Below are 26,140 nucleotides of genomic sequence, written 5' to 3'. Positions count from 1 at the left end.
GCAGTCAAACATGCTGTATACATAATAAATAAATAAATCTTAAAATAAAAATGGCTTAAAAAAAAAAAAAAAAAGAAAGAAATCCCAATTGTCTCACCAAATCTGCTGACAACGACAGTGAAGATGTGAGGCCGACTGCTTCTGTGTAGAACAGTAGAAGCCTGAGTGGGTTTTCAGGGCAGCTACCTACTTTGTCAACAGCTCAGGAGGGGGTCCAGGGAAAACCCACAACCCACCAGGAAAGGGAACCCACTGTCTGAAAAATGTACACAGGGGATCATGGGGAAGAAATATGTCCAGCTGGAGCTGCCTAAAGGCAGAGCTGGCTGGTGTTGAGAGGCTAACTCCAGCAGTGTATTGAGCCCACGTGCCTGTGGAGCTTGTTGCAGAGAGGCTGCAACAAAAACTTAGCTGGTAGGGTAGTGATTCCAGTCACGTGCAGCTCCAGTCTGTGCCAGTGCCTGTAAAGCCACAGGCAAGCAGCTTTTTCGTGAATTCATGACCCAAAAGTTGGACACCAGATGTAGCACAAATTCTAATTGGGTCTTAATAATAAAAACCCAGAGCCAGATATTGGGGTAAATACTGAAAGATCAGAGAGACAAAGGAGCAAGCCACAGCCACCTATTACCTTACCAATGCCTCAGCCTGAAAGGGCTGAGCCCCTGTCTCTGCCTGCCTTATATTCCTCTCTCCACCCAGCTATATCACTTCCTGTTTCTTCCTCCCTAGTGCTGGTATTAAAGGCGTGTGCCTCCCAAGTACTCAGGTCAAAGGCATGAGATCTCAAGTACTGGGATTAGAGGTATATGCCACCACTGCCTGGCCTCTATGGTTAACTAGTTGCTAGCTCTGCATTCTGACCTCCAGGCAAGCATTATTTGTTAGAGCACAAACAAAATATCACCACAGGTGAAACATGAATTTTTCCCCTAAAAATGTGAACAGGAAAGCCTTAAAGTCTGGCCCAGACAGGGCAAGGAAAGAAACAAAAGGTGTCTTGAGTGGGGGGAAATGTTAAAATAATTGTAAGATGAATTGCTAAATAGTGTTATAAATAAAAAAAACCTGGAGTCAGATATTGGGGTGAAAGACTGAGAGATCAGAGGATTAGGACAAGCCACAGCCAACCTCACCTCACCAACTCCTCAGCTTCCAAAGAGACCTACTTCCTGTCTACCCACGCCTATATGCCTTTCTGTTCTGCCATCTCATTTCCTCTCTCTGCCCAGCTACATCACTTCCTCTTTCTGACCAGCTCTGTCACTTCCTGTCTGTCTGTATAGACTTCCAAACCTTTAGGGTTAACTAGTGTTGGAAGGTAAAGCATGTGCCACCACACCTGGCTCTGTTCCCAGTGTGGTCTTGAACTCACAAAGATCCAGATGGATCCCTGCCTTCTGAATTACTAGAATTAAAGGTGTGTGCTACCATTGCCTGACTTCTGTGTTTAATATAGTGGCTGGCTTTTTCCTCTGATCCTCAGATAAGCTTCATTAGGGTGCACAATATATTGGGAGACACCATATCACCACAAACGATCTTTACTCTCAGATGATATACAGTGTCTACAGAAAAAGAAAACCTGCTAACACTAATAACTGAGTTCAGTTAGATCACATGATACAAGCTAAATGCACAAAAATAAATTATTTCTGTACACTAACCATGGACAGAACAAAAAACATTTCATTCAAAATAGCCTTAAAAAGAAAATATTTAAAAATCAAACTTTAAACTTTATCCTCCACATCCAGTGACTTTAGACTATTATTCTCTTTCTAACATTTTTTTGAGACAGGGTCTTACTGTGCTGTCTTGGTGGCCTGGAATTCACTGTGTACTCTACACTAGGCTGGTCTCCAACTCATAGAGATCCACCTGTCTTTGCCTCCAAAGTGCACCACCACACCTGGCATGCTATTCTTTTTCTTTTTTTACTTATTAGTACAAAAAAATGCTTTCAACATTGTTTGTACAATGTGTTCAAACAAATCTGAAACCAACAACATAAATATATATGGTAATTCTCAGAGAGGTGAATTTTTCAACCAAAAAACCCTCATCTATTTATTTTATTATATATTTACTCTGCAAATTTTACACATGTACACAATGAAATGTAATCATTTCCACCTTCCATTTGTCTCCTTCCACTTCCCCCAAGTCCTCTCCCTCATAACTCATGTCTTCTTTTCCCTTGTTACGTCCAGTTATGGCTGCCCTTGTGTACGTGGATATGGGACGTCCACGCCGTCCAGTGGTTACACCCTCAAAGAAGATTCCCCTCCCCCAGCAGTCTCACCTCACAATAGCTCCTCAGTGAAGGATGAGACTGGGGAGCATCTCCTTCATCTATGTGGGGAACTTTAGCTGCTTAATCATGTAACCACTGCCGTGCGGGTTCAGGGCACACCCAGAGGACGGCCTTAGAGCACTCCTCCCCACCCCAGCTCTGAAATGCCTCTGCCTCCTCTTCTTGGTGCTCCCTGAGTCCGGGGTGGGATTGATAAAGATCCCCTGTAGGGCTGAGCACTTCCGTCAGTTACGCATCTCTCTTCTGACTATTGTTTACCGCAAAGGGAAACTTCTTCAATCCAAGTTGAGAGCAGCCCAGGCCCTGGTTCAGACCCAGTCTCCACCCCAGGTCTGCAGCTGAAACAGCTATGAGCTGTGCAACTTTGCTGTTACTCTCATTTCTACCTCTATGTCTCATTTTTAGTGTTTAAGACAAGGTAGCCCACACTGACTTAAAACTCACCATCCTCCTGCTTCAGCATCCTGAGTGCTGGGGTTATAGGCATGTGCCACCATGCCCAGGTATGCACAAATTAAAAAAAGAATAAATTATGGAATATTATTCTGCATTAGAGGAACAAACTGTGGATACATGCAATCATGGGAATCATGCTGAGTGAACAAGGTCAAGTTCAAAAGGTTGTACTGTCGTGATTCCGTTTACATACCATTGCTAACAGAATGGGCTACGTGGATGTCTCTTGTTTCTAATGCTGTAATTATTCAAGACTCCCTGACCCTGACTTCAGCACTGAGCACTGAACTCAGCATCCCATGTTTAAAAGCAACATGACAACAACAGTATACATGCTCCCCTGTTTTGTTTTTCATTTATTTAACAGTTTTTAATTTGTGCATGTTTACCTGCATGGATGTGCGCCACAGGCATGCCTGGTGTCTGAGGTGGTCAGAAGACCGTATCAGATCCCTTGGGATAGGAGTTATAGGTGGTTGTGATCTGCCAGTGTGAGTGTGGGGAACTGAACCTGGGTCCCCTGGCAAGAAGAACACATGCTCTTAACCATGAGCCGTCTCTTCAGCACTGCATATTTTTGCTCTTTATTTTGAGACAAGGTCTCATCTGCAGCCCAGGCCCGCCTTGAATTCATTGGGTAGTCCAGACTGGTCCTGACCTGCAGCTTAACCTCTCAAACAGTTGGGATAACAAGTCCCTCCACCAGACCCAGTTCCTTTCTGACAATAACATGTAAACTACACTTCTCTCAAAATAAAAAGTTCAAAGAAGGGTGATCTGTACTAATTGGTTCATTTTCACCTTCAAAATATTTTTCCAGATGCTACCATCTGGCCTTGAATTCATAAAGTCAATCTCTTTGTCATGGAAAAGTAAGCATTTAACCTGCCTATAGCATGAATCTTAACAGTTCTTATTAATAAGATCAAACCCGGGGCCAGTTATTGGGGTGAATATTGGAAGATCAGAGAGACAGAACAAGCCACAGCTAACCTCACCTGGCCAACTTCTCAGCTGGTCCTATTTTCTCAGACTGGAAGCTTCTGTGTCCTCATCCCAATGGCTCTCAGCTGAACTGCTGCTGGAAAGCCTGAAGCTTAACCAGCTAAAAGCTTGTTTCTGGTCTTCACGCCTTATATGTCTTTCCTTTCTACCATCACTCCCTGGGATTAAAGACTTGTGTCACATTGGATGGCTGTTTCCAATGTGGCCTTGAACTCACAGAGATCCCAGATGGATTTCTCCCTCTGGAATGCTAGGATTAAAGGTGTGAGTGCTACTATTTTCTAGCCTCTGTATCTAGTGGCTGTTCTGTCTCTGACCCCAGAGAAGTTTATTAGGGTGCACAATATTTTGGAGAACACAGTACCACCACACCTGCCGACTTCGCAACACACTCCCTTAAAATCCCGCTTTGTCCTCCGGGACACTGTGCTGCTCCACGTGTGTCGCCCCTCCTCCGGCCCCTGTAGGTCTCTTCTGCTGCCTCCCCCACTCCACCTTACTAGACGCTCACGGACTCAGTGCTCCTCGGGCTGTTCTGGGCTCCAAACCCTTCCTTCAGTTGTTTTGGTCATAAATAGCTCAAGCATCTCCTAACGTCGCATTAGACTTTTATTATGGAAACATTAACAGTTTTAACACACAGAATTTTTGTTGGCAAGGATATGGAAAACCTGGAACCGAGTATACCATTAAGAGGACTTTAAACTCTACATTCATTCATTCAATTCTAATTAAATATGCACCGTGCCACATATTACATATGATTTGCCGTACCTATAACTTATATATCTGTATTCATATAGGCTTTTCCTATAACTGACTGGATGATCTCCCTCCTCCAACCTTATTTTTCCTGTTTCTGAGCACAGGTTTATAAAAACTAATGTAAAATGATTCTTAAATGAAAAGTTCAACTTCAGTGGAGAAATTTCTAAAGTCTATGTGCACATCAAAGGTAACATATATCATGTTGGTGACAGTATCATGAAGATGTCACTCTCCCTCGTGCTAGAAAGATAACAAATTGTTACATTTCCTAACAGAGACAATTGTGTAATGCCTAAAAGAACTTAGCAGTTCTGAATTTGTCTTCATCTGTATATATGAATGAGATACAGTTTCTGAATTTGTCTCCATCCATATATATGAATGAATCACAGGTTCTGAATTTGTCTCCATCCATATATATGAATGAGATACAGGTTCTGAATTTGTCTTCATCCGTATATATGAATGAGACACAGAACTTACACAGTGGTAGTGGCAGGTTGACTTTGTAAATACGCTGAAAACCAGACTGTATCACTTCATATCATTTCGGTTGTTAACTTTATTGTTATATGAATTTTACTTCAGTAAAAAAGAACAAATGTCAAGTAATACATTACAAAATAAAGAATTGTCCAAAGTTAATATCAAAGGATATTCTTCAGGAAAAAGAAAACATCCCACTGGGAATTCGGAGCAATTATAAAGTGAGGAAAGAGGAGCAGGAACACAGTGCCCTATTTTAGTGGTGCCAATGCTCTTCAGGTCTTACGGGTCCTCAAACTTGAGAAAACCTGGACTAGAAGAGAGCCCAGTAAGTATTAGAAGGCCCTGCTGGGAGGTCACTTACAAGTCCTGACTGTGGCTGGACACCAACACTGTCTCTTCTCACTTAGTGTAGGCAGTCAATCCTGAGCCTCAATACCTATGACTGAATCCTAAGAATTCATATTAAAAACCAATAAACTAGTGCCCTTAACATTAAAAACAACCTGTACTTACCCTTTCTCCGGCCCGTCATCCTTAGAAGGAACTGGATGCAAGGACTCGCTCCTCCCGAATTTTTGAGTCCCTGTGCTTACTCTTGATAATTTCTTAGATTTAGGTGGTTGAAATAAACCAATTTCTTCTCCCTAAAAAGTGAGAAGACAGTGAAATGGAAAATGAGCAAAATGAAAACAGAGAGAATAAAGTTCTGCACATATACCTCAAGCTTGTTTTATCTCTAGACTTCAAGCTTCCCTCTACTGCCTGCTAAATATCTCATTGAAATAGAAATGCTACCCTCATAAACAGGCAGGTTTTATGGGACAGGCCAAGTGAAATACAATAGCAGTTCAGGCAATAAGAGGAACCAGAGGCTGGCTAAGTCCTTACTTCCAGGGCCATAGATGCAGACTCCTTCTTGGGAAGGAACTCGCAGCCATCCCTTCTTCCGGAACACAGGTTTGAAACTTGTGTGGGAGAGCACCAGGAAGTGGTAGGGCAGGGGATAAAACCAAGATGCTTGCTTAGCTGTAACCAGGAATCTAGAATTTAATAGTACCGCATCTTTCCTTTTCAGGACATTTATGTTTATAGTCCTTTTTCTCATTCTTAGAAGTGTCTAATGGAACAAGCAGGAAAGAGGGTTCAACAGCTATTAACTGGCTGTTTAAGAACTGGCTGCTCTTCCGGAGGGCCTGGGTCCAGTGCCCAGCACTCACATGGTGGCTCACAACCATCTGTACTTTCAGTCCCAAGGGAGTTGAAGCTCTCTTCTGGCATCTGTGGGCATGCTCATAGTACACAGTTATACATGCAAACAAAATACCCATACATACAAAAGTAATAAAATATATTCTTTTTAACAAGAGTATAAGGAAAACTGTGCACCAAGGGCAGTTGGGAGTGCTCAGGCAAGCTCCAAGAGAGACCTCGGTTAAAGAATAGTGAGTGGGGCGGGGGAGGGGACCGCTAGCCAAGGGGAAGAAGAGTCAGCCCCAGGAAAGAGAACAGGCTCAGGAAACAGGCACAGCTGCTCTTCGCTGCTGGAGCTTCAGGTTAAGGCTGGGTGTGCGGTGCTTGTCTGTAATCCCAGCACTCGGGAGGCTGAGGCAAGAAGGTCACAAGCTCAAGGCCAGCCTGAGCTACATAGCAAGTCTCTGTCTCAAACAAATCACATATAGTTTTATGTATTAAGCAACTGTTAATGAGAAATACTATAAGAGGCTGACTTTATAATTAAACGTGTATTATACAAATATGGTTAAATTTATAGAAATAGAAAATAGAACAGTAGCTTCCAGGGTCTAGGGTGGGAGAAGGAGGCAGAGTAGTCTCGAGGCTATGAAATCATTTTTATTTATGTATTCGAGGCAGAGTCTCACCATGAAGACCTGGCTGTCCTGGGACTCACAATGGAGACCAGGCTAGCCTCAAACTCACAGATCTGCCTGCCTCTGCCTCTCAAGTGCTAGGATTTAAGGTGTACATCACCATGCCTGGTCCATACATTATTTTTTAAGTGTGTGTGTGTGTGTGTGTGTGTGTGTGTGTGTGTGTGTGTGTGTGTGTGCCAGGTGTGCGCGTGCTCTCAGAGGTCAGAAGATCCTCTGGAGCTGGAGCTGTATACAGTTACAAGTTGGTACTGGGAACTGAACTCAGGTCCTCTGGAAGAGCAGCAAATGCTCTTAACCACTGAGTCATCTCTCCAGCCCCCTCCTCATTTAAAATTAAATTAAAACATAGTTTAAGTGTATAATACATGGAAAAGCCTGTTGGTAAGTTTTTGGATTTGAGTGTGAGTGTGTGTGTGTGTGTGTGTGTGTGTGTGTGTGTGTGTGTACACACACATGCCTGAATGTATATGTATGCACAGCACACTTGTGTAAGTGCACACAGAAGCCAGAAAAGAGCATCAGATCCTCTGAAACTGGAGTTACAGATACTGGTGAGCCGCCTTATGTAGATGCTGGGAACAAAACCCAGTTCTTCTGCAAGTGCTCTTCACCACTGAGGCATCGCTCCAGCATGTCAGTTCAAGTCTTCGAGTGTGAATGTTGTTTCTTGGCTGGCAGCCATAGGAACAGCAGAGGTGGTTCAGCAGGTAGGGGTGCGTACTGCCAAGCCTGACAGCCTGAGTTCAGTCCCAGGGACCCACATAGTGGAAGGAGAGAATCGGCTCCCCGAGTTGTCCTCTGCAGGCCCCATCTGTGCTCTGTGGCGTTGCACGTGTGCGCACACACACACACACACACACACACACACACACACACACACACACAAAGTGAACAAACACATGTAATTTAAATAAGAAAAGAACAGTCAGAGTAAATGATGGGAGAAAACTAACAAGTCACTGCCGTGGGATTTCTTTCTGTATGCTGTGAATGTGTGTTGCTGTGATTGGCTGATAGCTGTTTGGCCTATGGCAAGGCAGCTTAGAGGCAGGCAGGAAATCCAGGCAGATACACAGAGAGAAGAAAGGCAGAGGGGAGAGATGTGAGCCAGCCGCCCAAGGAGCAACATGTAATGGGACGCAAGTAAAGCCATGGAACATGTGGTGATACACAGATTAATAGTAATGGGTTAATTTAAGATATAAGAGCTAGCAAGAGACCTGCCATAGACCATACAATTTATAATTAACATAAGCCTCTGTGTGTGTACTGGGGTCTGAGTGACTGCAGGACTGGGCAGGACACAGGAAAACTTCCAGCTACAAGTCACAATAAAACAGAAGAGGAACTACCCTTCACTGTGAATGTGTTGATGCTTACGCACTGTGTGTATCCATGTGCCAAATTTGTAGGACTACATACTAAAAAGACCATAATTTACTGGTTATAAAAGTTCCACTTCTCGCTGGGTGGTAGTGGCACATGCCTTTAATCTCAGCACTCAGGAGGCAGAGGCAGACGGATCTCTGTGAGTTCAAGGCCAGCCTGGTCTACAAAGCGAGTTCTAGGAGAGGCACAAAACTACACAGAGAAACCCTGTCTTGAAAAACCAAAAAAAAAAAAAAAAAAAAAAAAAGTCCCACTTCTCAGAGCATTTTCTGCCAAGGAGTGATGGAGCATGTTGAGTGAGATCAGAACACATCATGTGGTGATGGTGCTCACCTCAGGAAGAGAACAGAGAAGTGGCAGACAAGTCTGGTTTATGTTATTTTCCACACAAACTGAGCTCTTTCCACTCCTCAGACACTGCCCACTCACTGGAGTGTCTTTTCTTAGTGTGTCTCTTATGTTTTTTCTCCTCTACAACTGCTCGGTTTGATGATGTTTATCTAAATCATCAGATATCAACAGATGGCATGCTCACTGTACTGTGCCTGCAAGACGTCTTTACCTAGTGCCTGGGTAAACTGCATGGGCTAAGACACTCAGTGTGCAGGTGTGTGGTAGGGCCTCAAGGCAAAAAGCAGGTCAGGAAAAAGGAAAAAATGGATGAGAAAACAATGAAATGGGTAAGAAAATAATGAAAAGTGTGGTCTCTAGGGCAAAGAACATCACTTGGGAGAGGGAATTAGAAATGTAAGTCCTCCTGAGTCTTGATCTCTGGTGAAACCCAGGGTCTCTGCACAGCTTCTTTGGGCGACACTGGAAACCACCCACTAGCAGCAATGCCCAACACACAGACCACCTAGAATTTTATTAAAACACAGGTCCTAATTCGTGGCTCTCATGTTCGCATGGGGCTGGAGATGTAGGCTCTAAGCCAACTCATAGGTTTCAGAGTGACCCCAGGCTTTCCCAGGCCAATGACATCAATCTGCGAGCTGGCATACTTTGAAATTTCCCGGGGAGATTTCTAATGTGTACCTGGAGTTCTGAAACTGCAGAAAAAGGGAAACTGTGACCCTGCTGGTGACACTGAACTACCGTACGTGGAAGGAAACACTGAAAATGTGTTATACATCTTGCTGCCTTTGAAATGAGACGTGCTGACTGTAAAACAACCGTGTGGCAGTTCTGTGTGGCTGTGTCCAGTAACAGAATATTCTGTGAACCCTTAAGGCAGTAAAGATGAGTGAGGGCCTTTACCACTGTGGTCAATGCATCAATGTGAGAAAACATATAAGGTTACTTACTATTTCCTTCAATTACCGTCTCTTTTCAGACTTTCCCCTCATCTTCCTGTCTTTTTATACTTCACTGTGTGCCCAGCTCCCTTCCCTTGGTTTTGGTGTGCTGCTTTCAGCCTGTCTACTCAATTCTACGGGACTACTCTATGTTAGGCTGTTCTAAGGACATGCATTCAACACAGAGAATTCCCTTGTATTCTAGAAGGAGGTAAAAGGCAACGAATAGGTGAATCATATGACTGTAAATTCAATAAAGCAAAGCAAAGCAGGGCAAAGGGCACGGACAACGATGGAAGATGCTCTGTATGTGAGAGCTTACGTGGAAGACAGCCTCTCCTTAAGTGAAGGATGAGCTGCCATTCAAAGGATGTGAGAGGTAAGATTCATGGCTGTGCAGCAAAGGCGCATCAAACACAGGGAACAGGGAGAGCCAAGCCCTGTGGTCTCCCTTGATGCTCAATGACAAGCAAAGGAACCAGTGTGGCTGGCTTGGAGTAAACTGGGAAATGAGGGGCCGAGGCTAGCAGGGACCCGCACAGCCGTGCACAGTCAGACAAGTGAGTGGCATGGCTGTGATGTCAGAAGGATCTCTCTGCTCACTGAACACACTCCTTCCTACCTGAGGTGGCGTGTATGCCGCCACAGCAAGAGCTTGTGATGAATGCCAGTATCCGTGGCTGCCTTGGTCATTTCTCATTGCTCTGATAAATTATGCTAATAATGGCAACTCAGGGGAGGAAGGTGGTATTTGGACTCACAGCTCCAGAGCGATTCACTCCATCATGGTGGGGAAGGCATGGTGGTGAGAACCTAACACACTGCACCCACCTTCAGGAAGCAGAGTGTGAACAGGAAGTGGGGCCTGGCTAATAAGCCTTCAGAATCCAGCCCCCGTGACCCATTGACTACAACATGGCCCCACAAGGTTCCACAACCTTCCTAAATAGTGCCAGCTAAAGATTGTTCAAACATGTAACCCTGTAGGGTGTAATTCACATTCATTCACAGCAGTTGGCAAACACCCAAGGATAGATGTGAACTGTGCAGTTACTAAAGAGTAGTTCACACACTGGACACCCTACCTGGACTTCAGGGACCTGTGGAATGCAAGACTTAGGTCTTAATGGCAGGAGGGTAGCCATCTGTGGGAAAGGATCAACATCCTTCCTCGGTTTCTCTTGACGGAGGCGCCAGAATTTCAGTTCAGCACTAGCATTCTTTGTTGAAGATGAATGAGTAACACAAAATCTTGGTGCCCTATTTATTGAAAAAAAACAAATTTAAGATTCAATATGCTACAATGAAACTATAACAAATCTCAGAATCAAAAGCCTACAAACCGCATAATTAACTCTCACGATTACTAACTCTTTCTGTTACTTTCCATTTCTTCTTCTGCTGGTTCATGTTAAAAATATTTTTCTATATATTACTTCATTATACTTCATTTACTAATAGGAAAGGTAATATATATTAGAAAAATTCATAATATTAAAATTATCTGCTTGATAAGAAAAAGAAATACATAAAACTATTAAGTAATTTAAAAATAACAAAATATGCTGTGGTGGTTTTAAAACAGTTTGGTATTTATTTATAATATCAAATAAAAACTGGTCAAATTAAGTTAACATTTAAAAATATATAAACATCTCATTTTATTTTTTGGGTTTTTTTTTTTTTTTTTTTTTTTGAGGCAAGGTCTCTTTATATATCCCTGACTGTCCTGGAACTCACTATGTAGACCAGGCTGGCCTGGAACTCATAGATCCCCCTGCTTCTGCCTCCCCAGTGCTGGGATTAAAGGCACACACCACCATGTCTGGCTAAAAATATAAATATTTGAGAATATTCAAGTACACTATTAAAGTGGGCTAGACTGCACATTTACATGTTTTTCAAGTTTTATACTTTGAAGGCAGGAATTAATTTTACAACAATTTATACAAATGAAGGATGAACTCTGCTTCAGAAACTGAAGGAAAAGACTGGCACAAAACTGAGCCCACACCAGCTGGAGGACTATCCTAGTAGTCAGTCCGTGCTCAAACCCTTTGTGGTACTCAGGGCTAACTCCAGCTAGCAGGCCTGTGACTACTTTAGATCAGGTTTCACCTGATGTCAATTTCACCTGAGGACTAATTCCTATTCCACGTTCCAGAGACTGACAGAAAACGGCTTCCCTTTAAAACAGGAGGAGAGAAGATGTTCCCAGTGGACATGTAAGGAGTGAAGAGAACCCAACGGCCACAGTCAGTTTAAGAGCAGAAACCATGCGTCAGTGTGGCTGCTCCTGAACTTCCACTTATTGCTTATCTGTGTGTTAACAGGAAGTGGGTCCACAAGCCCCTTCCCAACTCCTACATGTGGTGTCCAGGGAACATAGACCCCCTCAATCTCTTGAGTCACATCATTGAAGTGCATTCATATGGATCCACAATTCTCTGCTGCCCTTACCGTTTTAACTGGCTCTTATTCCACTCACAGCATTAATCTTTGATGAGCCACTCTATGAACTCCACTATAATAGGACAGTCCACCATGAATTCTAAACTGGTACTGTATTATCAGACAGCATCATCATACAAGCTCTCACGCACAGTGGTTTTACATGTCTTTATTCTCAAGATCTAGTGATCAGAAGACACTTTGGACATAACCACCAAGAATTTGGTGTGTGTGGTGTGTGTGTGTGTGTGTGTGTGTGTGAGAGAGAGAGAGAGAGAGAGAGAGAGAGAGAGAGAGCAGAAACAAGCCTCTAATGTTTTTCAATGAGTGACTGGCCATACACACAAGGGAAAACAACTCAGGAATAAAACAGAGCATACTGTTGATACACACAGCTTGGCTACACTTTGAGACAGTTATGCTGATCTTGAAAAGCTTGTAGAAAAAATTACATGTTACACAATTTGTACTGATGGTTTCCAGGAGTTGGGGAGGGAGGAGAGAAGGAGGTTGGTGCGGTGCTGAGACGGCTGTATGAGGCTCATGTGTGCAACGTCCTATGTCTTGACTTTGACAGACATGCATGAATGTATAAATGATGAAATAACATCAAACTAAATGCACACATACACACACACACACACACACACACACACACACACACACACACACGAGTGCATGTAACATTGATGAAATGTGGAAAAGATAGGTACATCAATGCTGATTTTACTCATTTTGATATTGTACTACTATGATGGCTATTCTTGGGTGTCGACTTGATTACATCTGGAATTCACTAAAATTCAAGTGGTTGTCTTGTATAATATTAGAGGGACCAGCCTTAATATTATACATCCCAGGGGCTCAGGAGAGAGAACTACTAACGGCGAGAACTATTTTCAGGAAATATAATCTCAGCACACCGAGTTCTATAGTCCACTTGCTTTAATTCCTCTGGCATAACATCCTTTATACACAGCTTCAGTTCTGTTCTCATGTCTAGCTCCTTTCTTGCCTGATTTCTCTATATTTATCTACTGTTCCCTCTATGTTCTATCTTAATTCCTTCATCTAGTTCTGCCCCTTCTAGGTTCTCATCCATCTTGTTCCTTCCCATATCATCTCCTCTCCCGTCTCCTCTCTCCTCATCTCGTTCTACTTCATCTTGTTCTTCCCCATCTGGCTCTTCCTCATCTTCCATCTCGTTCCTCTAGTACTCTCCTGTAGCCCTTCAATCTACTTCTTCCCCATCTCAGTTTGTTCCTCTCAAGTTCTTACCCATCTCGTTCTTCCCTTCTCTTCTCTCTTCCTCCCGTCCTGTCCTCTGCTTTACAGTTATATATCTCCCCAAAATCACAATCCTCCCCTCCACCCAGGACACTCAGCCTGAACTTCCTCAGGCAGTGATTGACCGCTATCAGGATCAAATGGAGGGTTGATAAGAATTACAAAGAGGGGCACTAGTTGTTAATTACCATTTGTGACCCAAAGGGGAAGTGACTAATGAATTAACTAAAGGCTAAATATGGGTAACATCTAAGAAGAGGGATCTTACGTGCACAGCTATAACCTTAAATGTGTTTGGTAAAGGATGTTAAAAATCTATAAGTTGCTAGGTCAATGGGAGAAAATAAAACTGTCTTCTTTTTTCCTGTGGCTCCTATCTGTCCAAGCTGTCTGCCGTTTTTCTGCAGGGTGGGGGAAAGTGTGCTCAGTCTCTAGGCAACCTGTGTACAGCTAGATGCCCCTGGTGATAGTTAAAGGGAGATTTGGAACTGGAGGTAAGGTTTGGGAAAGGAGGAAGTTAAGCTTAATTAGCACATCCACCAGGCCTTCTCAAACAGGTAGCCTGGATGCTTAAGTCTGTTCTTAGAGAGTACAAAGGTATCTCTGATAAGGTACTTTCCTCCATCCAGTGATGGACCTGGCCGGATGCTACCAATAATGATAATTACAGGGAGGCTTGAACTGGGAGTTCTGACTGAGCATAGCTGTTAGCACAGAAGTTTATCTAAATATTCCTAGAAGTGGTTAGGTAAGTAGTTAGAGGTCTATAAAGTTAGTAAGGCTGTAAGAAAGGAGGGCCTAAGCTAAATTGTGTAAAACTATTACTTAGTGTCCACCTGGCCTAGGCGGCGTCCTCTTGTGAATTTACTGTGAGTCAGGAGACTTGTACGTGGGCTGCTATCACTTGTTAGTCCTTGGAAGTTGGGCGCCCCCCTGGGTGGTGTCTCCTTGTGGAATTTAAGTCAGGAGACTTTCAGGTGGGCTGTTATCATTGTTAGTCTTTGGCAGTTGGGCGTCCACCTGGGTGGTGTTTCCTGTAGTCCTTGAAAGTGGCTAAGGGAGATAACTGGTTCCAGAGAAAGCCTTTCCTGAGGCTGTTCTCCAAATACCTGGAATGTGTATGTCCAGAGAGTGATCAGTCTACACTGTTAGTCCTTCTTAGGGGAAAGTCAATTGGGAAAACTATGAAGGCACACATGATTTTCATAACAGAATACAGCTGATATATAACAAGCCAAGTAACACCAAAAACTCCTTGGGATTTGGCTTCCTCTGGAGGAATTCCCTGATCCCTCCAGGTAGTGACTTTGCCATAACCAGCTGAGTTCTTATGATATATTTCTGCGGCCCGCAAGAGTTCCCCTTTTTTCATTTAGTTAAAAAAAAATTTTTTTGTAGGACATTGAATATGTAGATAAACTTAAGTTTGGAGATTTCTGAAAAATGATAAATAATGATTAATTAACATTGATATTTAATCAATATTGTACCTATAATATATATTTATAATCAATACTCTATATAGATGGCAGGCTGAGGATTAGTTTAGCCATCTAATAGGTATAGCTGTATATAGTTAGAATATCTCTGTCTCCAAAAGGGAGCAGAGGAATAACATAAAAATCTATCCTTAGCTAGTATGGCATAATATGGTCAAAAGTGTCTGAATACTATGATTGTGACTTATCAAAAAGAAATGGTTAGTTTGGAACATTAACTCTATCTATTATTCTTTGGTTAGTGGTATTAATTTGGCTAACCTGTATTTTAAGGAGGCATAGTTAACAAGTTACCTGAGTCATGAGCACCTGTGGGACTAAGGCTGCAGCTGAAGCTTACCTAGTTTAAATTTGTAATCAATGCAATGTTAAACCACTAGCTACGAGAAAACTGTAATAACCTGTGTCATGGTATACATGGCAAGACTTACATACAGAACAATTGTCATAAGTACATGAGGAGAATATCTGATAGTACATACATTTCAGGATCATGGGCAGAACTTATACAATTAATAATAGAGCATTTTTTAAGGGCAGTCCAGCCCCTGGGCTGGAAAGTTCAGTTCACAAAGAGGGGTACGTGACAAAGGGGGCTGTAGAAATCTCTCATGGTTGCTTCCTGCGGATATGGGGGTGAAGCTGGGGGTCTTGAGGCCTGGGATGCAGTGGAAACCCAGGAAGCGCAGGCTGTTTTCTGCGGCCCGCAAGATGGTTGGGTACACCAGTGAGGGAATTTTTGTTTCTTTACTTAAGCAGTTTTTAATGAAAGCTGTATATGAGATGCCTCCAATCTGGCACCTTCTCAATCATTTCTTCCTTGTATTTGCCCTTCTCCTTTCCTACTGTTGAGACATGGCTTCTCTTTCCGGGTGGACGCCCGCACGGACAGCTGTGCCAATAGCCTTTTCTCGCTGCACTCGTTCGATGTCGACCTGTTTCTTCCTGCACATTTGGACCACTGTGCCAATCTGCTGGCTGCTGCAGTGTCTTTGGACAACCTGAACTTTATCATCCTTTCCAATGGGCATAGACTTCACATTGTACTTCTGTCTCAGCTCTCTGGAAAGAGGGGAAGACATGATCTTCCTCCAATGTGAGAAGATGTGTTGAAATGCCTTTTGTAGCTCTTGCTTTGGTCAGAATTCACAAAGGGATTGAACTTTGTTTTGGTGGCTTCTGTCCAGTGATGGCCACGGAAGGGAAGAGGGATTATTTTTTTTCTTAATTAAATCATTTGAAGTATGAAGACCCACTTCTAATCCATATCTTTGTGGTGGGAGGATCCATCTTTAACCTGGCCACACCTTCTGCTGGCAGCCTATATAAAGGATGTGGAAGAAGGATGCTTGCTCTCTTAGCCTGCTTGCTCTTGCTCTGGCTAGCTAGTCATTCCTCACTGGCATTGGAGCTGACTCCCCCAGGATTCCAGAGCAGACAGAAGAGCCACTGGGATAACCAGCCTTATGGACTGAACAATGACTGTATTCTTGCACTTTCATGTGATAGACTCTTGTGGGCAGCAAGAATATATTGCAGAGACTCAACTGTGTATTAAAGTCATACTTTGACTGGCCAACGGTCTGTCAAATGGGAAGCCATTTATCATGGAATATTTGGGTTTATACAGCCTTAATATTCCAGCTGTCTTCTGCTATGAAATTCTTGTATGCCCAAACACTCCCAGACCATATTGGAAATAGCTAAATTTCTCAGACACTGATCCACTAGGTAAAATAACTCCCCTGCTGAGCCTAGGAGACAAGCAGGCTGCAGATGCATAGCTTCATTTCTTGTGCAAATGAAGCTCATATCATCCCTTGCCTTCGAGCTTATGGGCATTACAGAGCAATTGACTGAGGACAACAGGGCCTTTTGCATAACCAGGTGCAATAAGGACTGGAGTGGAATTCCACTGGCAGACACAGAATCATGTGACCAAAGAGAGGGGAAGACAGAGATTCTGTAGAGGGTAAAGCAGATCTCTTGTAGAATTTATCAGAGCCAGTGGTTGCTGTGGATATCACTTTGTATGCTGTGAATGTGTTGCTCTGATTGGTTAATAAATAAAGTGCTGATTGGCCAGTAGCCAGGCAGGAAATATAGGAAGGACAAAGAGAGAGGAGAATTCTGGGAAGAGGAAGGCTGAGTCAGGAGTCACCAGCCAGACATAGAGGAAGCAAGATGTAAAGATACTGGTAAGCCATGAGCCACGTGGCAAAGTATAGATTTGTAGAAATGGGTTAATTTAAGATGTAAGATCTAGCTAGCAAGAAGCCTGCCACAGACTTATAGTTTATAAGTAATATAAGTCTCTGTGTGTTTACTTGGACCTGAGTGGTTGCAGGAGCCGGGTGGACACAGGAAAACTCCAGCGACAAGGGGTAAGAAGCCAAGAAGGATAGATGGAGGACGAAGGAACAGAGGACGAAGATCAGGTCAAAAGCATAGGAGCTTACTAAAACTATGAGGACAGGAAAACTGGGCACAGAGGGGAGCTGAGTGTGAGGACAGGGCTGAAGCTGTATAGACAGAATTTTGTCATAGAAGAATAAAATTAACAGACAAAAGAACGTAGTGTACACAGATTCCTTTCCCTCAGACACCTCACACCATATGTAGCATCTTTCCCAGAACTCTGGGAGGAATTTTCTCATGATAGGAACTTGGGAAAATTCTGTTATCCTTATTAGTACACAGCATATAAGCCATTCTAATAAGCCCCTCTTCTCTATATTAGGGAGATGAATTCTATAATTGCTGTCCCTCTAGAGAACCCTGACTGATGTTGCAGATACTATCACTGAAGGAAAACACACATAATATCTCTTTGGATTATCTTACAACTGTATAAATATATAATTATCTCAAAACAAGATGTTTAATTTTGAAATGAGATGCTAGAGAGATGGATTGGCAGTTAAAATCATGTACTGTTTGTTTGATGCCTGAGTTCAGTTCCCAGCACTCACCCCAGGCATCTCACAAACTCCTGTAACTCCAGTTCCAGAGAACTGGAAGTTATCTTCCTGCTTTCAAGGACACTGCATTCATGTGCACATATACACAAACACAAAAATATTTTCATAATAAAAATAATAAAAACAAATTAAAAAGCCAGAGTTCTTCTATCCTGGCAATTTTTCTGAAACTCAATGATAAGTTGGGTGGTGTGTATATATGAACCAACTATAATGCAATTAATACCTTTCTGTGTGCCTCAAGATTTATTTTATTTTTATTTATGTGTCTGTCTGCATGTACACAGATGGATAGGTGCCCACAGAGGCCAGAAGAGAGTACTGGAGCCCTCTGAAATCTAGGTGCCTTGAATGCTTGGGACTGTCAGTACAATAAGTAGGAAGGAAAATTGAGTCATTTACAAAAGTTATGCAGGGCCCAAAAGAAAACCTTCACAGATTTCTTTAAAAGGCTATCTTCAGCAGTAATAGGATGATGCCAAATTCAGAAGCTAGACAGATAATAATTGAGTTTCTAGCTTTTGAAAATGCTAATGCACAATGCAAAAGGATAATTAGGCTATTAAAGGAAAGATCAGCACCCTTGAATGAATGGATCTGAGATACAATTAATATTGAATCTCATGACCATGATGATGCTTGGATAGGAAAAGAGATTTCCATATGTTTGAAGAAACTTAGTAATGTCTGGTGTTTCAATTGTGGTAAACAAGGTCACCTAAAAAGGGACTGTAAATAGGACATTCCTAGAAACAATATTTTTTCAAGAAATAATACCAACAGAATGACCCTCCTTCTGGAATATGCAGAAGGTGTGGTAAAGGGAAACATTGAACTAACAAATATAGATCAACAAGGGACAGACGAGGTAATCTTTGCCATCAGGAAACTCCCTGAGGGGCCTCTTGCAGGCCCCCATGGCAAATTCAGTTTAGTCCTTTCCTGCTATCATAGAAGAAACCCCTTCCTAGAGCAATTAAATAACCTAAAGCCTATTGTAAAAAACTATACTTCTTGGGGTGATAGATATAGAAGAGAGAACAAAAAATTCAGGAGAAACCATGAAGTGAATTTTTTGGTAAACTTCTATAAATGAACAAAGACCAAAATTAAAAATATGAATAAACAATGTTCTTATTGAAGGGTTTGTAGACATAGGTGTGGATGCAACAATAATTGCACAAGAATCTTGGCATTCAAATTGGCCTCTTCAGGAGGTAAATGTTCAGCTTTTAGGGATTGGAACATTGTCTCAAGTGAAACAGAGTGCAAGATGGATTGAATGTATAGGGCCAGAAACACAAAGAGGAAAATTAAAGCCAATATAATAATTCCTGGCCAGTCAAGGGGTATCAATGGAAGGGTCTCCCACAGGGAATGTTAAATAGCCCAACCCTGTATAACAGCTGTTGGGAGTATTATGTAAAAAATTTCCTAAATCTTTAATTTACCATTACATGGATGATATTTTACTAGCTGATTCAAATGCAGATATCTTAGAAAGAATGTTTGAAGAAGTAAAGAAAATTTTGCCTTGTTGGTGATAACAAATTATTCCTGAAAAGATACAAAGAGGAGATTCTATTAATTATTTAGGATATAAAATAGGTCTACAAAAAATTAGACTCCAAAAGGTACAAATTAGGAAAGAATGATTATGGACTCTTAATGACTTTCAAAGGTTATTCAGAAACCTTTCTTATCTATGGACTGCTATTGAGGTTAAAAAATGAACTGAGTAATTTGTTCAAAAACTTAGAGGGTGACAAGGACTTAAATAATCCAGGAAAATTGCCAGCTGAAGCTGAGAAACAACTGGCTTTGGTGGAAAAGAAAATACAGGATGCACATGTAGATCAGTTGGATCCAAAGCTTGATTTGCATTTTGGTTATTTTACCTTCTAAGCATTCTCCTACAGGAATTTTAATACTGAAGGAAGATATTATATGTGATCCCATATGGGTCTACCAGGCTCTCTAGCAAGAGATAATGAAGAGATCAATAAACTATTGATAGGAAATGTCCTGGAGGCCTCAGAATTTCATTAAAAATATCATGTTAAAAATAAGGGCTTAAAAAAGGATTTTTCCATAACCTGGCAACAAGCCAAAGAAATTGTAAGGAAATGTCCTACTTGTTCTTTTCTTCTTTTTTTTTTAACTTTAGACTCCCTGAAGTCCTTTTTTTTTATTTACTTTTTTTTTTTTTATGTGCATTGGTTTTTTGCTTACACAGATGTCTGTGTGTGAGGATGCTGGATCCCCCAGAAGTGGAGTTACAGATAGTTGTGAGCTGCCATGTGGGTGCTGAGAACTGAACCTGGGTTCTCTGGAAAAGCAGCCAGTGTTCTTAACGTCTGAGCCATCTCTCCAGCCACCCTTCTTGTTCTTTTTACAATCAGACTCCACTACCAGCAGGATATAACCCAAGGGGTACTCAGAGGATGTACAGATGGATGAGTTTCATTTTGTAGAATTTGGAAAATTGAAATATGTGCACCACACTATTGATACCTGTTCAGGATTTCAATGGACAACTACTCTGAGTTCCAAAAAGGCTGATTCTGTAATCATACATTTACTAAAAGTTATGGCCATCATTGGTATACCTGTACAAATTAAAACTGACAATGCTCCAGCATATGTCTATGGTAAAATGAAAAAATTGCTTATTACAATATAAAGCATGTTACAAGTATATCACACAATCCTACTGACCAGTCATAGAAAGCTCAAATCAAACTCTAAAGGATATGCTAAATAAACAGAAAGGGGTAACAAAAAACCCCCAGAAATAGACTGCATAATGCTCTATTAACTTTGAATTTTCTCAATGCTAGTAAGAAAGGAACAACAGCTGTAAAGAGACACTGGATAATAGAAAAAAAAAACTACAGAATTAAATCAGCCTATATACTTTAAAGATGTGCTGACCTCAGAATGGAAACCAGGATATGTGTTACATTGGGGATGAGGTTTTGCTTTTGTTTCTACAGGAGAAGAAAAGCTATGGATACCATCAAAATTGATAACGGTCTATTTGAATAAGAGAGACCTCTTAATTAGAAGGGGTCATCAACCAGCATGACCATTCAATTTAAACTAACTTATTACACTAACAAATGCTTTTCATTTAATCAGATATAACTTGCCAAAAGGGAACCTTCTGAAAGTTAGGGTTGGGGAATGGTTTTTGCTTTTGTCTTTCAGGGGAATGAAGGCTAAAAAAAATCTGAAGAACACTGGACAAATGAGACATCTGAAGAAAAAGGATGAATCATCCAGAAAAAATGTCCCAAAAAAAAGAGTGAATTGGCCTATTGGTATATCACATATAAAATTTCATAAGTCTTCCTAAATATTTGTTTCTACTGTTCTCTACAGACATATAATGCAAATGGTCTTTCTATAGTCCCAGTTAAATTAAAAATTAAAACTGGCTTTGGAGTTGGAGCATGGCTCTCTCCTTCTCTAAACCCAAGTATGCTTGTTAAAAGAACATACAAAATCTCTGTATTATGTCAGAAGAGTCACCTGATATGGGACAGAAGAAAAACTAAAATTAAGGGACTATTCTATTGCCACTAATCTCATAATTCTTTGGTTTTATTTTGACTCTTTACAACTTTTCTTAAGGTATGAATTTTATATCAAAATTATAAGATATATATATATATATATATATATATATATATATATATATATATATATATTAAACTTTTGTCATGATATTAATGGTCATATAGAGTACTAACTAATCCTAGAAAAAAAGGCTTCATCTAACTTCCTGTATATAATTTCGGGTTTGATTATCAGTTTTCTGAAGGGAACCATGACTGTGCCTAACAGTGACTTTGAAGCCTCCAAAAAGAGGACGGGGCCCCACAATAATGATTCTATCAGGATGATGATAATAACACTAAGATGACAAACACCACCCAAGGATCAGCTTTGGACTACAAACTGCTCAGGACAATTTTGAGATGGCTAGCTAAGATGATCCAGGCTCACAGACTACTCGAGCAAGGATTTGAGACAAGCCCTGCGTTTTCCCGTTATGTGGAGACTGGAAAACAAATGATACAGCTACCTATCCCAGGACTTGACAATTAACCCAAAAATTTTCTTTTCAGGATCCCCTAAAGATGCCTTCACCCCCAATCAGCAGGAAATAATTTTAATAACACAGTGCCCACATTCCCAAGAGGTGGGGTAGGTGGTTTTTTTGGTCATGAAAATAATTTTAATAACACAGTGTCCACATTCCCAAGAGGTGGGGTGGGTGGTTTTTTGGTCATTAAATGGGTTATGGATAATTGTCATTGTTTAGGGTGTTTGATTACAAAGAAGATTAAATTCAGAGTTCTTATTTTGAAAAAAAAGAAGGATATAGATAAGAGGTAGATTATTGAATCTACTCTGAAAAGAAAAAGGGGAAGGATATAGATATGATAAAATAAAAAGGTAGATTATTGAATCTACTTTTAAAAGACAACTACTATTTAAACATTTTACATTGGATTGGATTTTTGTATATTGTATACAAATTATGTATATTGATACAAATTCAGGATTGAAAATACTGTACACATATTTTTAATCTTGTTCAAGGCATTATACCTATGCAGTTCATTTAACAATGCAATGCAATTTTCTAGTCCTTGAAAGTTATTACCAACTATTTAGGATAATAAAGAAATGCAGGTTAGTAGTTAGTCATTACAATCAAACTTGTAGTCATATTAGGTATGTTTTCAAGGTCAAGCAGAAATATATTTTAGATAGACAGGTCATCTTCAAGCCCTTCAGAGATTTACAGAATATGGAATTTAAGATGTTTTAATAACATAGATTTTTTTTCTCCTTTTTTATGACACATGGCTGCTCCTGGCAGCACCAATCTATTTCAGAGAAGATGGTGGGCATCAAAGAAACTCCTTATGAAGAGGACTTTCATTGTGGCAAAAGTTAGTCACTGGGCAAGAAAGTGTCCTTGCCTTGACTGCTGATAGCATGCTGTCCAAAATTCAAGCAAGCAGAACACAAAAGAAAGTACTGCTGATCCTTGCCAAAACAAGGTAGGAAGACTCTTTAGAAAATCCTTCTTCACAGATGAGCCTGTCAGATATTCTAGGCCTGTAGGTCAAAGATGGATGCCCTGACATTACAGAGAAACCTCAGGTGACTGTCCAGGCAGCCAGCTGTGCCTGTCATTTCTCATATTATTTGAAAGTTGCTTATTTGCACTTCCTCCTTACTCAATTAATATTATTTCCTTTTCAGGTCTCTGAGGGAATTGAAGATTAGATAGTTATAGTTATAGCTTTCCTTGTTAACAAATTCAGAACATAAACTCACTAAAGAGGTGTAAAGTGTATAAGTTTGAAAAGATAGTTTTCAGTTGGTAATGCAAGTTAGGATAGAAAGTGAATTAGGTACATTTTGGACTCACCAAAATAGACTAGATAATGGAGTATTTTCTCTGAATTTGTCAAATGCAAATGGACTAATAATTGTTGATGTATTTATTGCCTATATATATTGTATATAGTTATTGTACTTATTGTATTTAGTTTTTCTTATATTAATTATAACCTTCTTTATTATTTTAGACAAAAAAGGGGGATGTGGTAATATATTATATACCCCAATACAGCTTGCCTGGGGATCAGAGGACAAAGCCAGCCACTGTATTAAATATAGAGGTCAGCACACACTTTTAATCTTAGCATTTGGGAGTAAGAGATCCCTCTGAATCTCTGTGAGTTCAAGGCCACACTGGGAACAGAGCCAGGCATGGCAGCACACACCTTTAATCCCAGCACTAGGAAGGAAGGAAGATGGAAGGGCACGGAAAGGTATATAAGGCATGAGTAAACAGGAAGTCTCGCTCTTGAGGCTGAGGATTTCATAGAGGTAAGAACATGGCTGGCTTATTCTGTTTCTCTGATCTCTCAGCTTTCACTCCAACATCTGGCTCTGGGTTTTCTATTAATAAGACTGTTTAGCAACTTGTGTTACAGTGTTTCCTACTAAACCATGAACCCTGGAATGGAGCAGGTTTTAGCCTATAAAGAGTTACCACAGCATTTCACCAAAAGTGCTAAAAACAATTCAGTGAGATGACAAATCTGTACCAACAGCTGCACACGATTGTGAGAACTGATCATAGAGTAAGCTGTACAGGAACGTACTTACAGAGACCAGCCAAACCTTCCATGCATCTAAAGATACCCAAGCACATCAAGTGTCTTAGTTCCTGTTCTATTGCTGTGAAGAGACACCATGACCACAGCAACTCTTATAAAGGAGAACATTTAATTGGCCTAGAGTTTCAGAAGCTTAGTCTATTATCATCATGGCAGGGAGCATGGCAGCATGCATGGTTCTGGAGAAGCAGCTTAGAGCTACATCCTAGTCAGCAGGTGGGGGTGGGGAACTAGGCCTAGCACAGGACTTTGAAACCTCAAAGCATACCCCCAGTGACACACTTCCTACAAGAAGAACACACCTCCTAATCCTAATCCTTTCAATTACTTTCACCCCCAGTAAGCAAACATTCAAATACAAGAGCCCATGGGGGCCATTCTTATTCAAACCACCATATTCCACTCCCTGGCCCCCAAAGGCTTGTAGCCATAGCATAATGCAAAAATGCATTTAGCCCAACTTCAAAAGTTCCCATAGTCTATAAGAGTCACAATACTGTTTTAAAGTCCAAAGTTCAAAGTCTCTTTTGAGACTCAAAGCAATCTCTTAACTGTAACCCCCTGTAAAAGCAAAATAAAAGAGCAGATCACATACTTCCGATATACCATGGCACAGAATATACATGGCCATTCTAAAAGGGAGGAAATGGAGCATAGTGAGGAAATCCTAGACAAAAACAAGACCAAAAAACCAGAAGGATAAATCCCACACTCTGTCTTATGTCAAAATACTCCAGATTTCCAACTCCTTCCAGGTTTGTTGACTACAACATGTTTCTCTCTCTTTGACTGGTTCTGAATTCAGTCTGCAGCTTTCCTTCACAAATATCCCAGGACTCTGGCATCTCTAACATCTTGGGGGTCTCCAACACAATCCAGGCTTCACCTCATAGCTTCACACAGTGGCCTCTCTAGGCCTACATGCAGGGACACCTCTGATACACACCTGGCCTCAGTGGTTTTCCTTAGCCATAGAGAGAAATTCCACAACCCTTTTTCTTGTATCCTTAACTCTAAATCCAGAACTACATGGCCAAAGCTGCCAAGTTCTGCTGCTTGCTGGGACTGGAACATGGCCCCCTTGTTCAATTACATCTTTATTAGCTTTCTGTTGTTGATGCCTTCCTTTATTGCCTACATTTTTTCTTTACTTCTTTTTCCCAAGTTGGAAGCTTAGCTGGGTAGGATCTTGCCCTTAAGTCATCATTCCTTTATTCCATCTAGCATCAGGCTTGTCTTTAAGTTTTTTCTCTCTTGAGCACTGGACTTAGCTCCATTATACTTTCTGGTGCTCCTTTTCCCCTCAAACTGTACATTTTGTATTTCTCTTTCTTCAGCTTGCTCCTTCTCATTATAGATCTGCATACAAGAGATTACTAATAACCACATTACACAGTCAATACTAGGCTGCATAATGTTTTTGCATTATGCTATGGCTACAAGCCTTTGTGGGGCAGGGAGTGGAATGTGGTGGTTTGAATAAGAATGGCCCCCATGGGCTCTTGTATTTGACCAACACCATTAATCTCAGGCAGATTTTAGGGACAAGGACAAAAAGCAGCCATATTCTTTGCCAAAATAACACAAAAATGGTCTCCAGGCCACTTACTAAAATTCTTCCCCTTTGAATCCTCTTGAACCGGGCCATGATAATTTACATTGCTCGTAGCACCACTGTCTTCCATACTCCTACTAGGATGGCCCCTTAATCCCTGCTTAAAGCATTCAGCTGCTTTCCTAATCCAAAGTCCCCACGTCCACATCCCACCAACAAGCAGCAAGAGCAGGGCTGTCACAGAAAACCCCACTCCTGGTACCAATTTCTGTCTTCTTAGTCACTGTTCTGTTGTTGTCAGGAGACACCATGACCACAGCAACTTTACAAAAGAAAGCATTTAATTGGGGCTGGCTTATAGTGTCAGAAGTCAGTCCATTCCGTCTTGGCAGGGAGCCTGATGGCAAGCATGGTGCTGGAACAGTAGCTGAGAGCCACATCCTGAGCCACAGGTCAAGAGAGAGAGAGAAAGAGAGAGAGAGCCTGGCCCTGGCATAGGCTTTTGAAACCTCAAAGCCTACCCCCCAGTGACATACTTCCTCCAACA

At 41.3% G+C, this 26,140-nt stretch overlaps 1 protein-coding gene and 1 pseudogene across 2 annotated transcripts in view; both read right to left on the bottom strand.

The window, feature by feature from the left end:
* The window catches only part of Rgs22 (regulator of G protein signaling 22), a 163,379-nt gene that overhangs the window by 91,876 nt on the left and 45,363 nt on the right, over positions 1 to 26,140 (bottom strand). The window contains exons 10-11 of the mRNA XM_042264850.2: positions 10,697 to 10,871; positions 5,549 to 5,679 (exon numbers count right to left, since the gene is read on the bottom strand). Of these exons, the coding sequence (XP_042120784.1) occupies positions 5,549 to 5,679; positions 10,697 to 10,871 (306 nt within the window). The remainder of the gene's footprint in view (positions 1 to 5,548; positions 5,680 to 10,696; positions 10,872 to 26,140) is intronic.
* LOC121824435 (ribosomal protein uL24-like pseudogene) lies at positions 12,880 to 25,723 on the bottom strand (annotated as a pseudogene). The gene is made up of 2 exons (XR_013046605.1): positions 25,648 to 25,723; positions 12,880 to 16,027 (listed from the first exon to the last, which is right to left on the bottom strand). The product of XR_013046605.1 is annotated as a ribosomal protein uL24-like pseudogene (transcript).

Source organism: Peromyscus maniculatus, chromosome 20 (assembly GCF_049852395.1).
Source record: "Peromyscus maniculatus bairdii isolate BWxNUB_F1_BW_parent chromosome 20, HU_Pman_BW_mat_3.1, whole genome shotgun sequence".
NCBI classification, from domain to species: Eukaryota; Metazoa; Chordata; class Mammalia; order Rodentia; family Cricetidae; genus Peromyscus; species Peromyscus maniculatus.
This window is presented reverse-complemented; position numbering and strand designations above follow the sequence as displayed.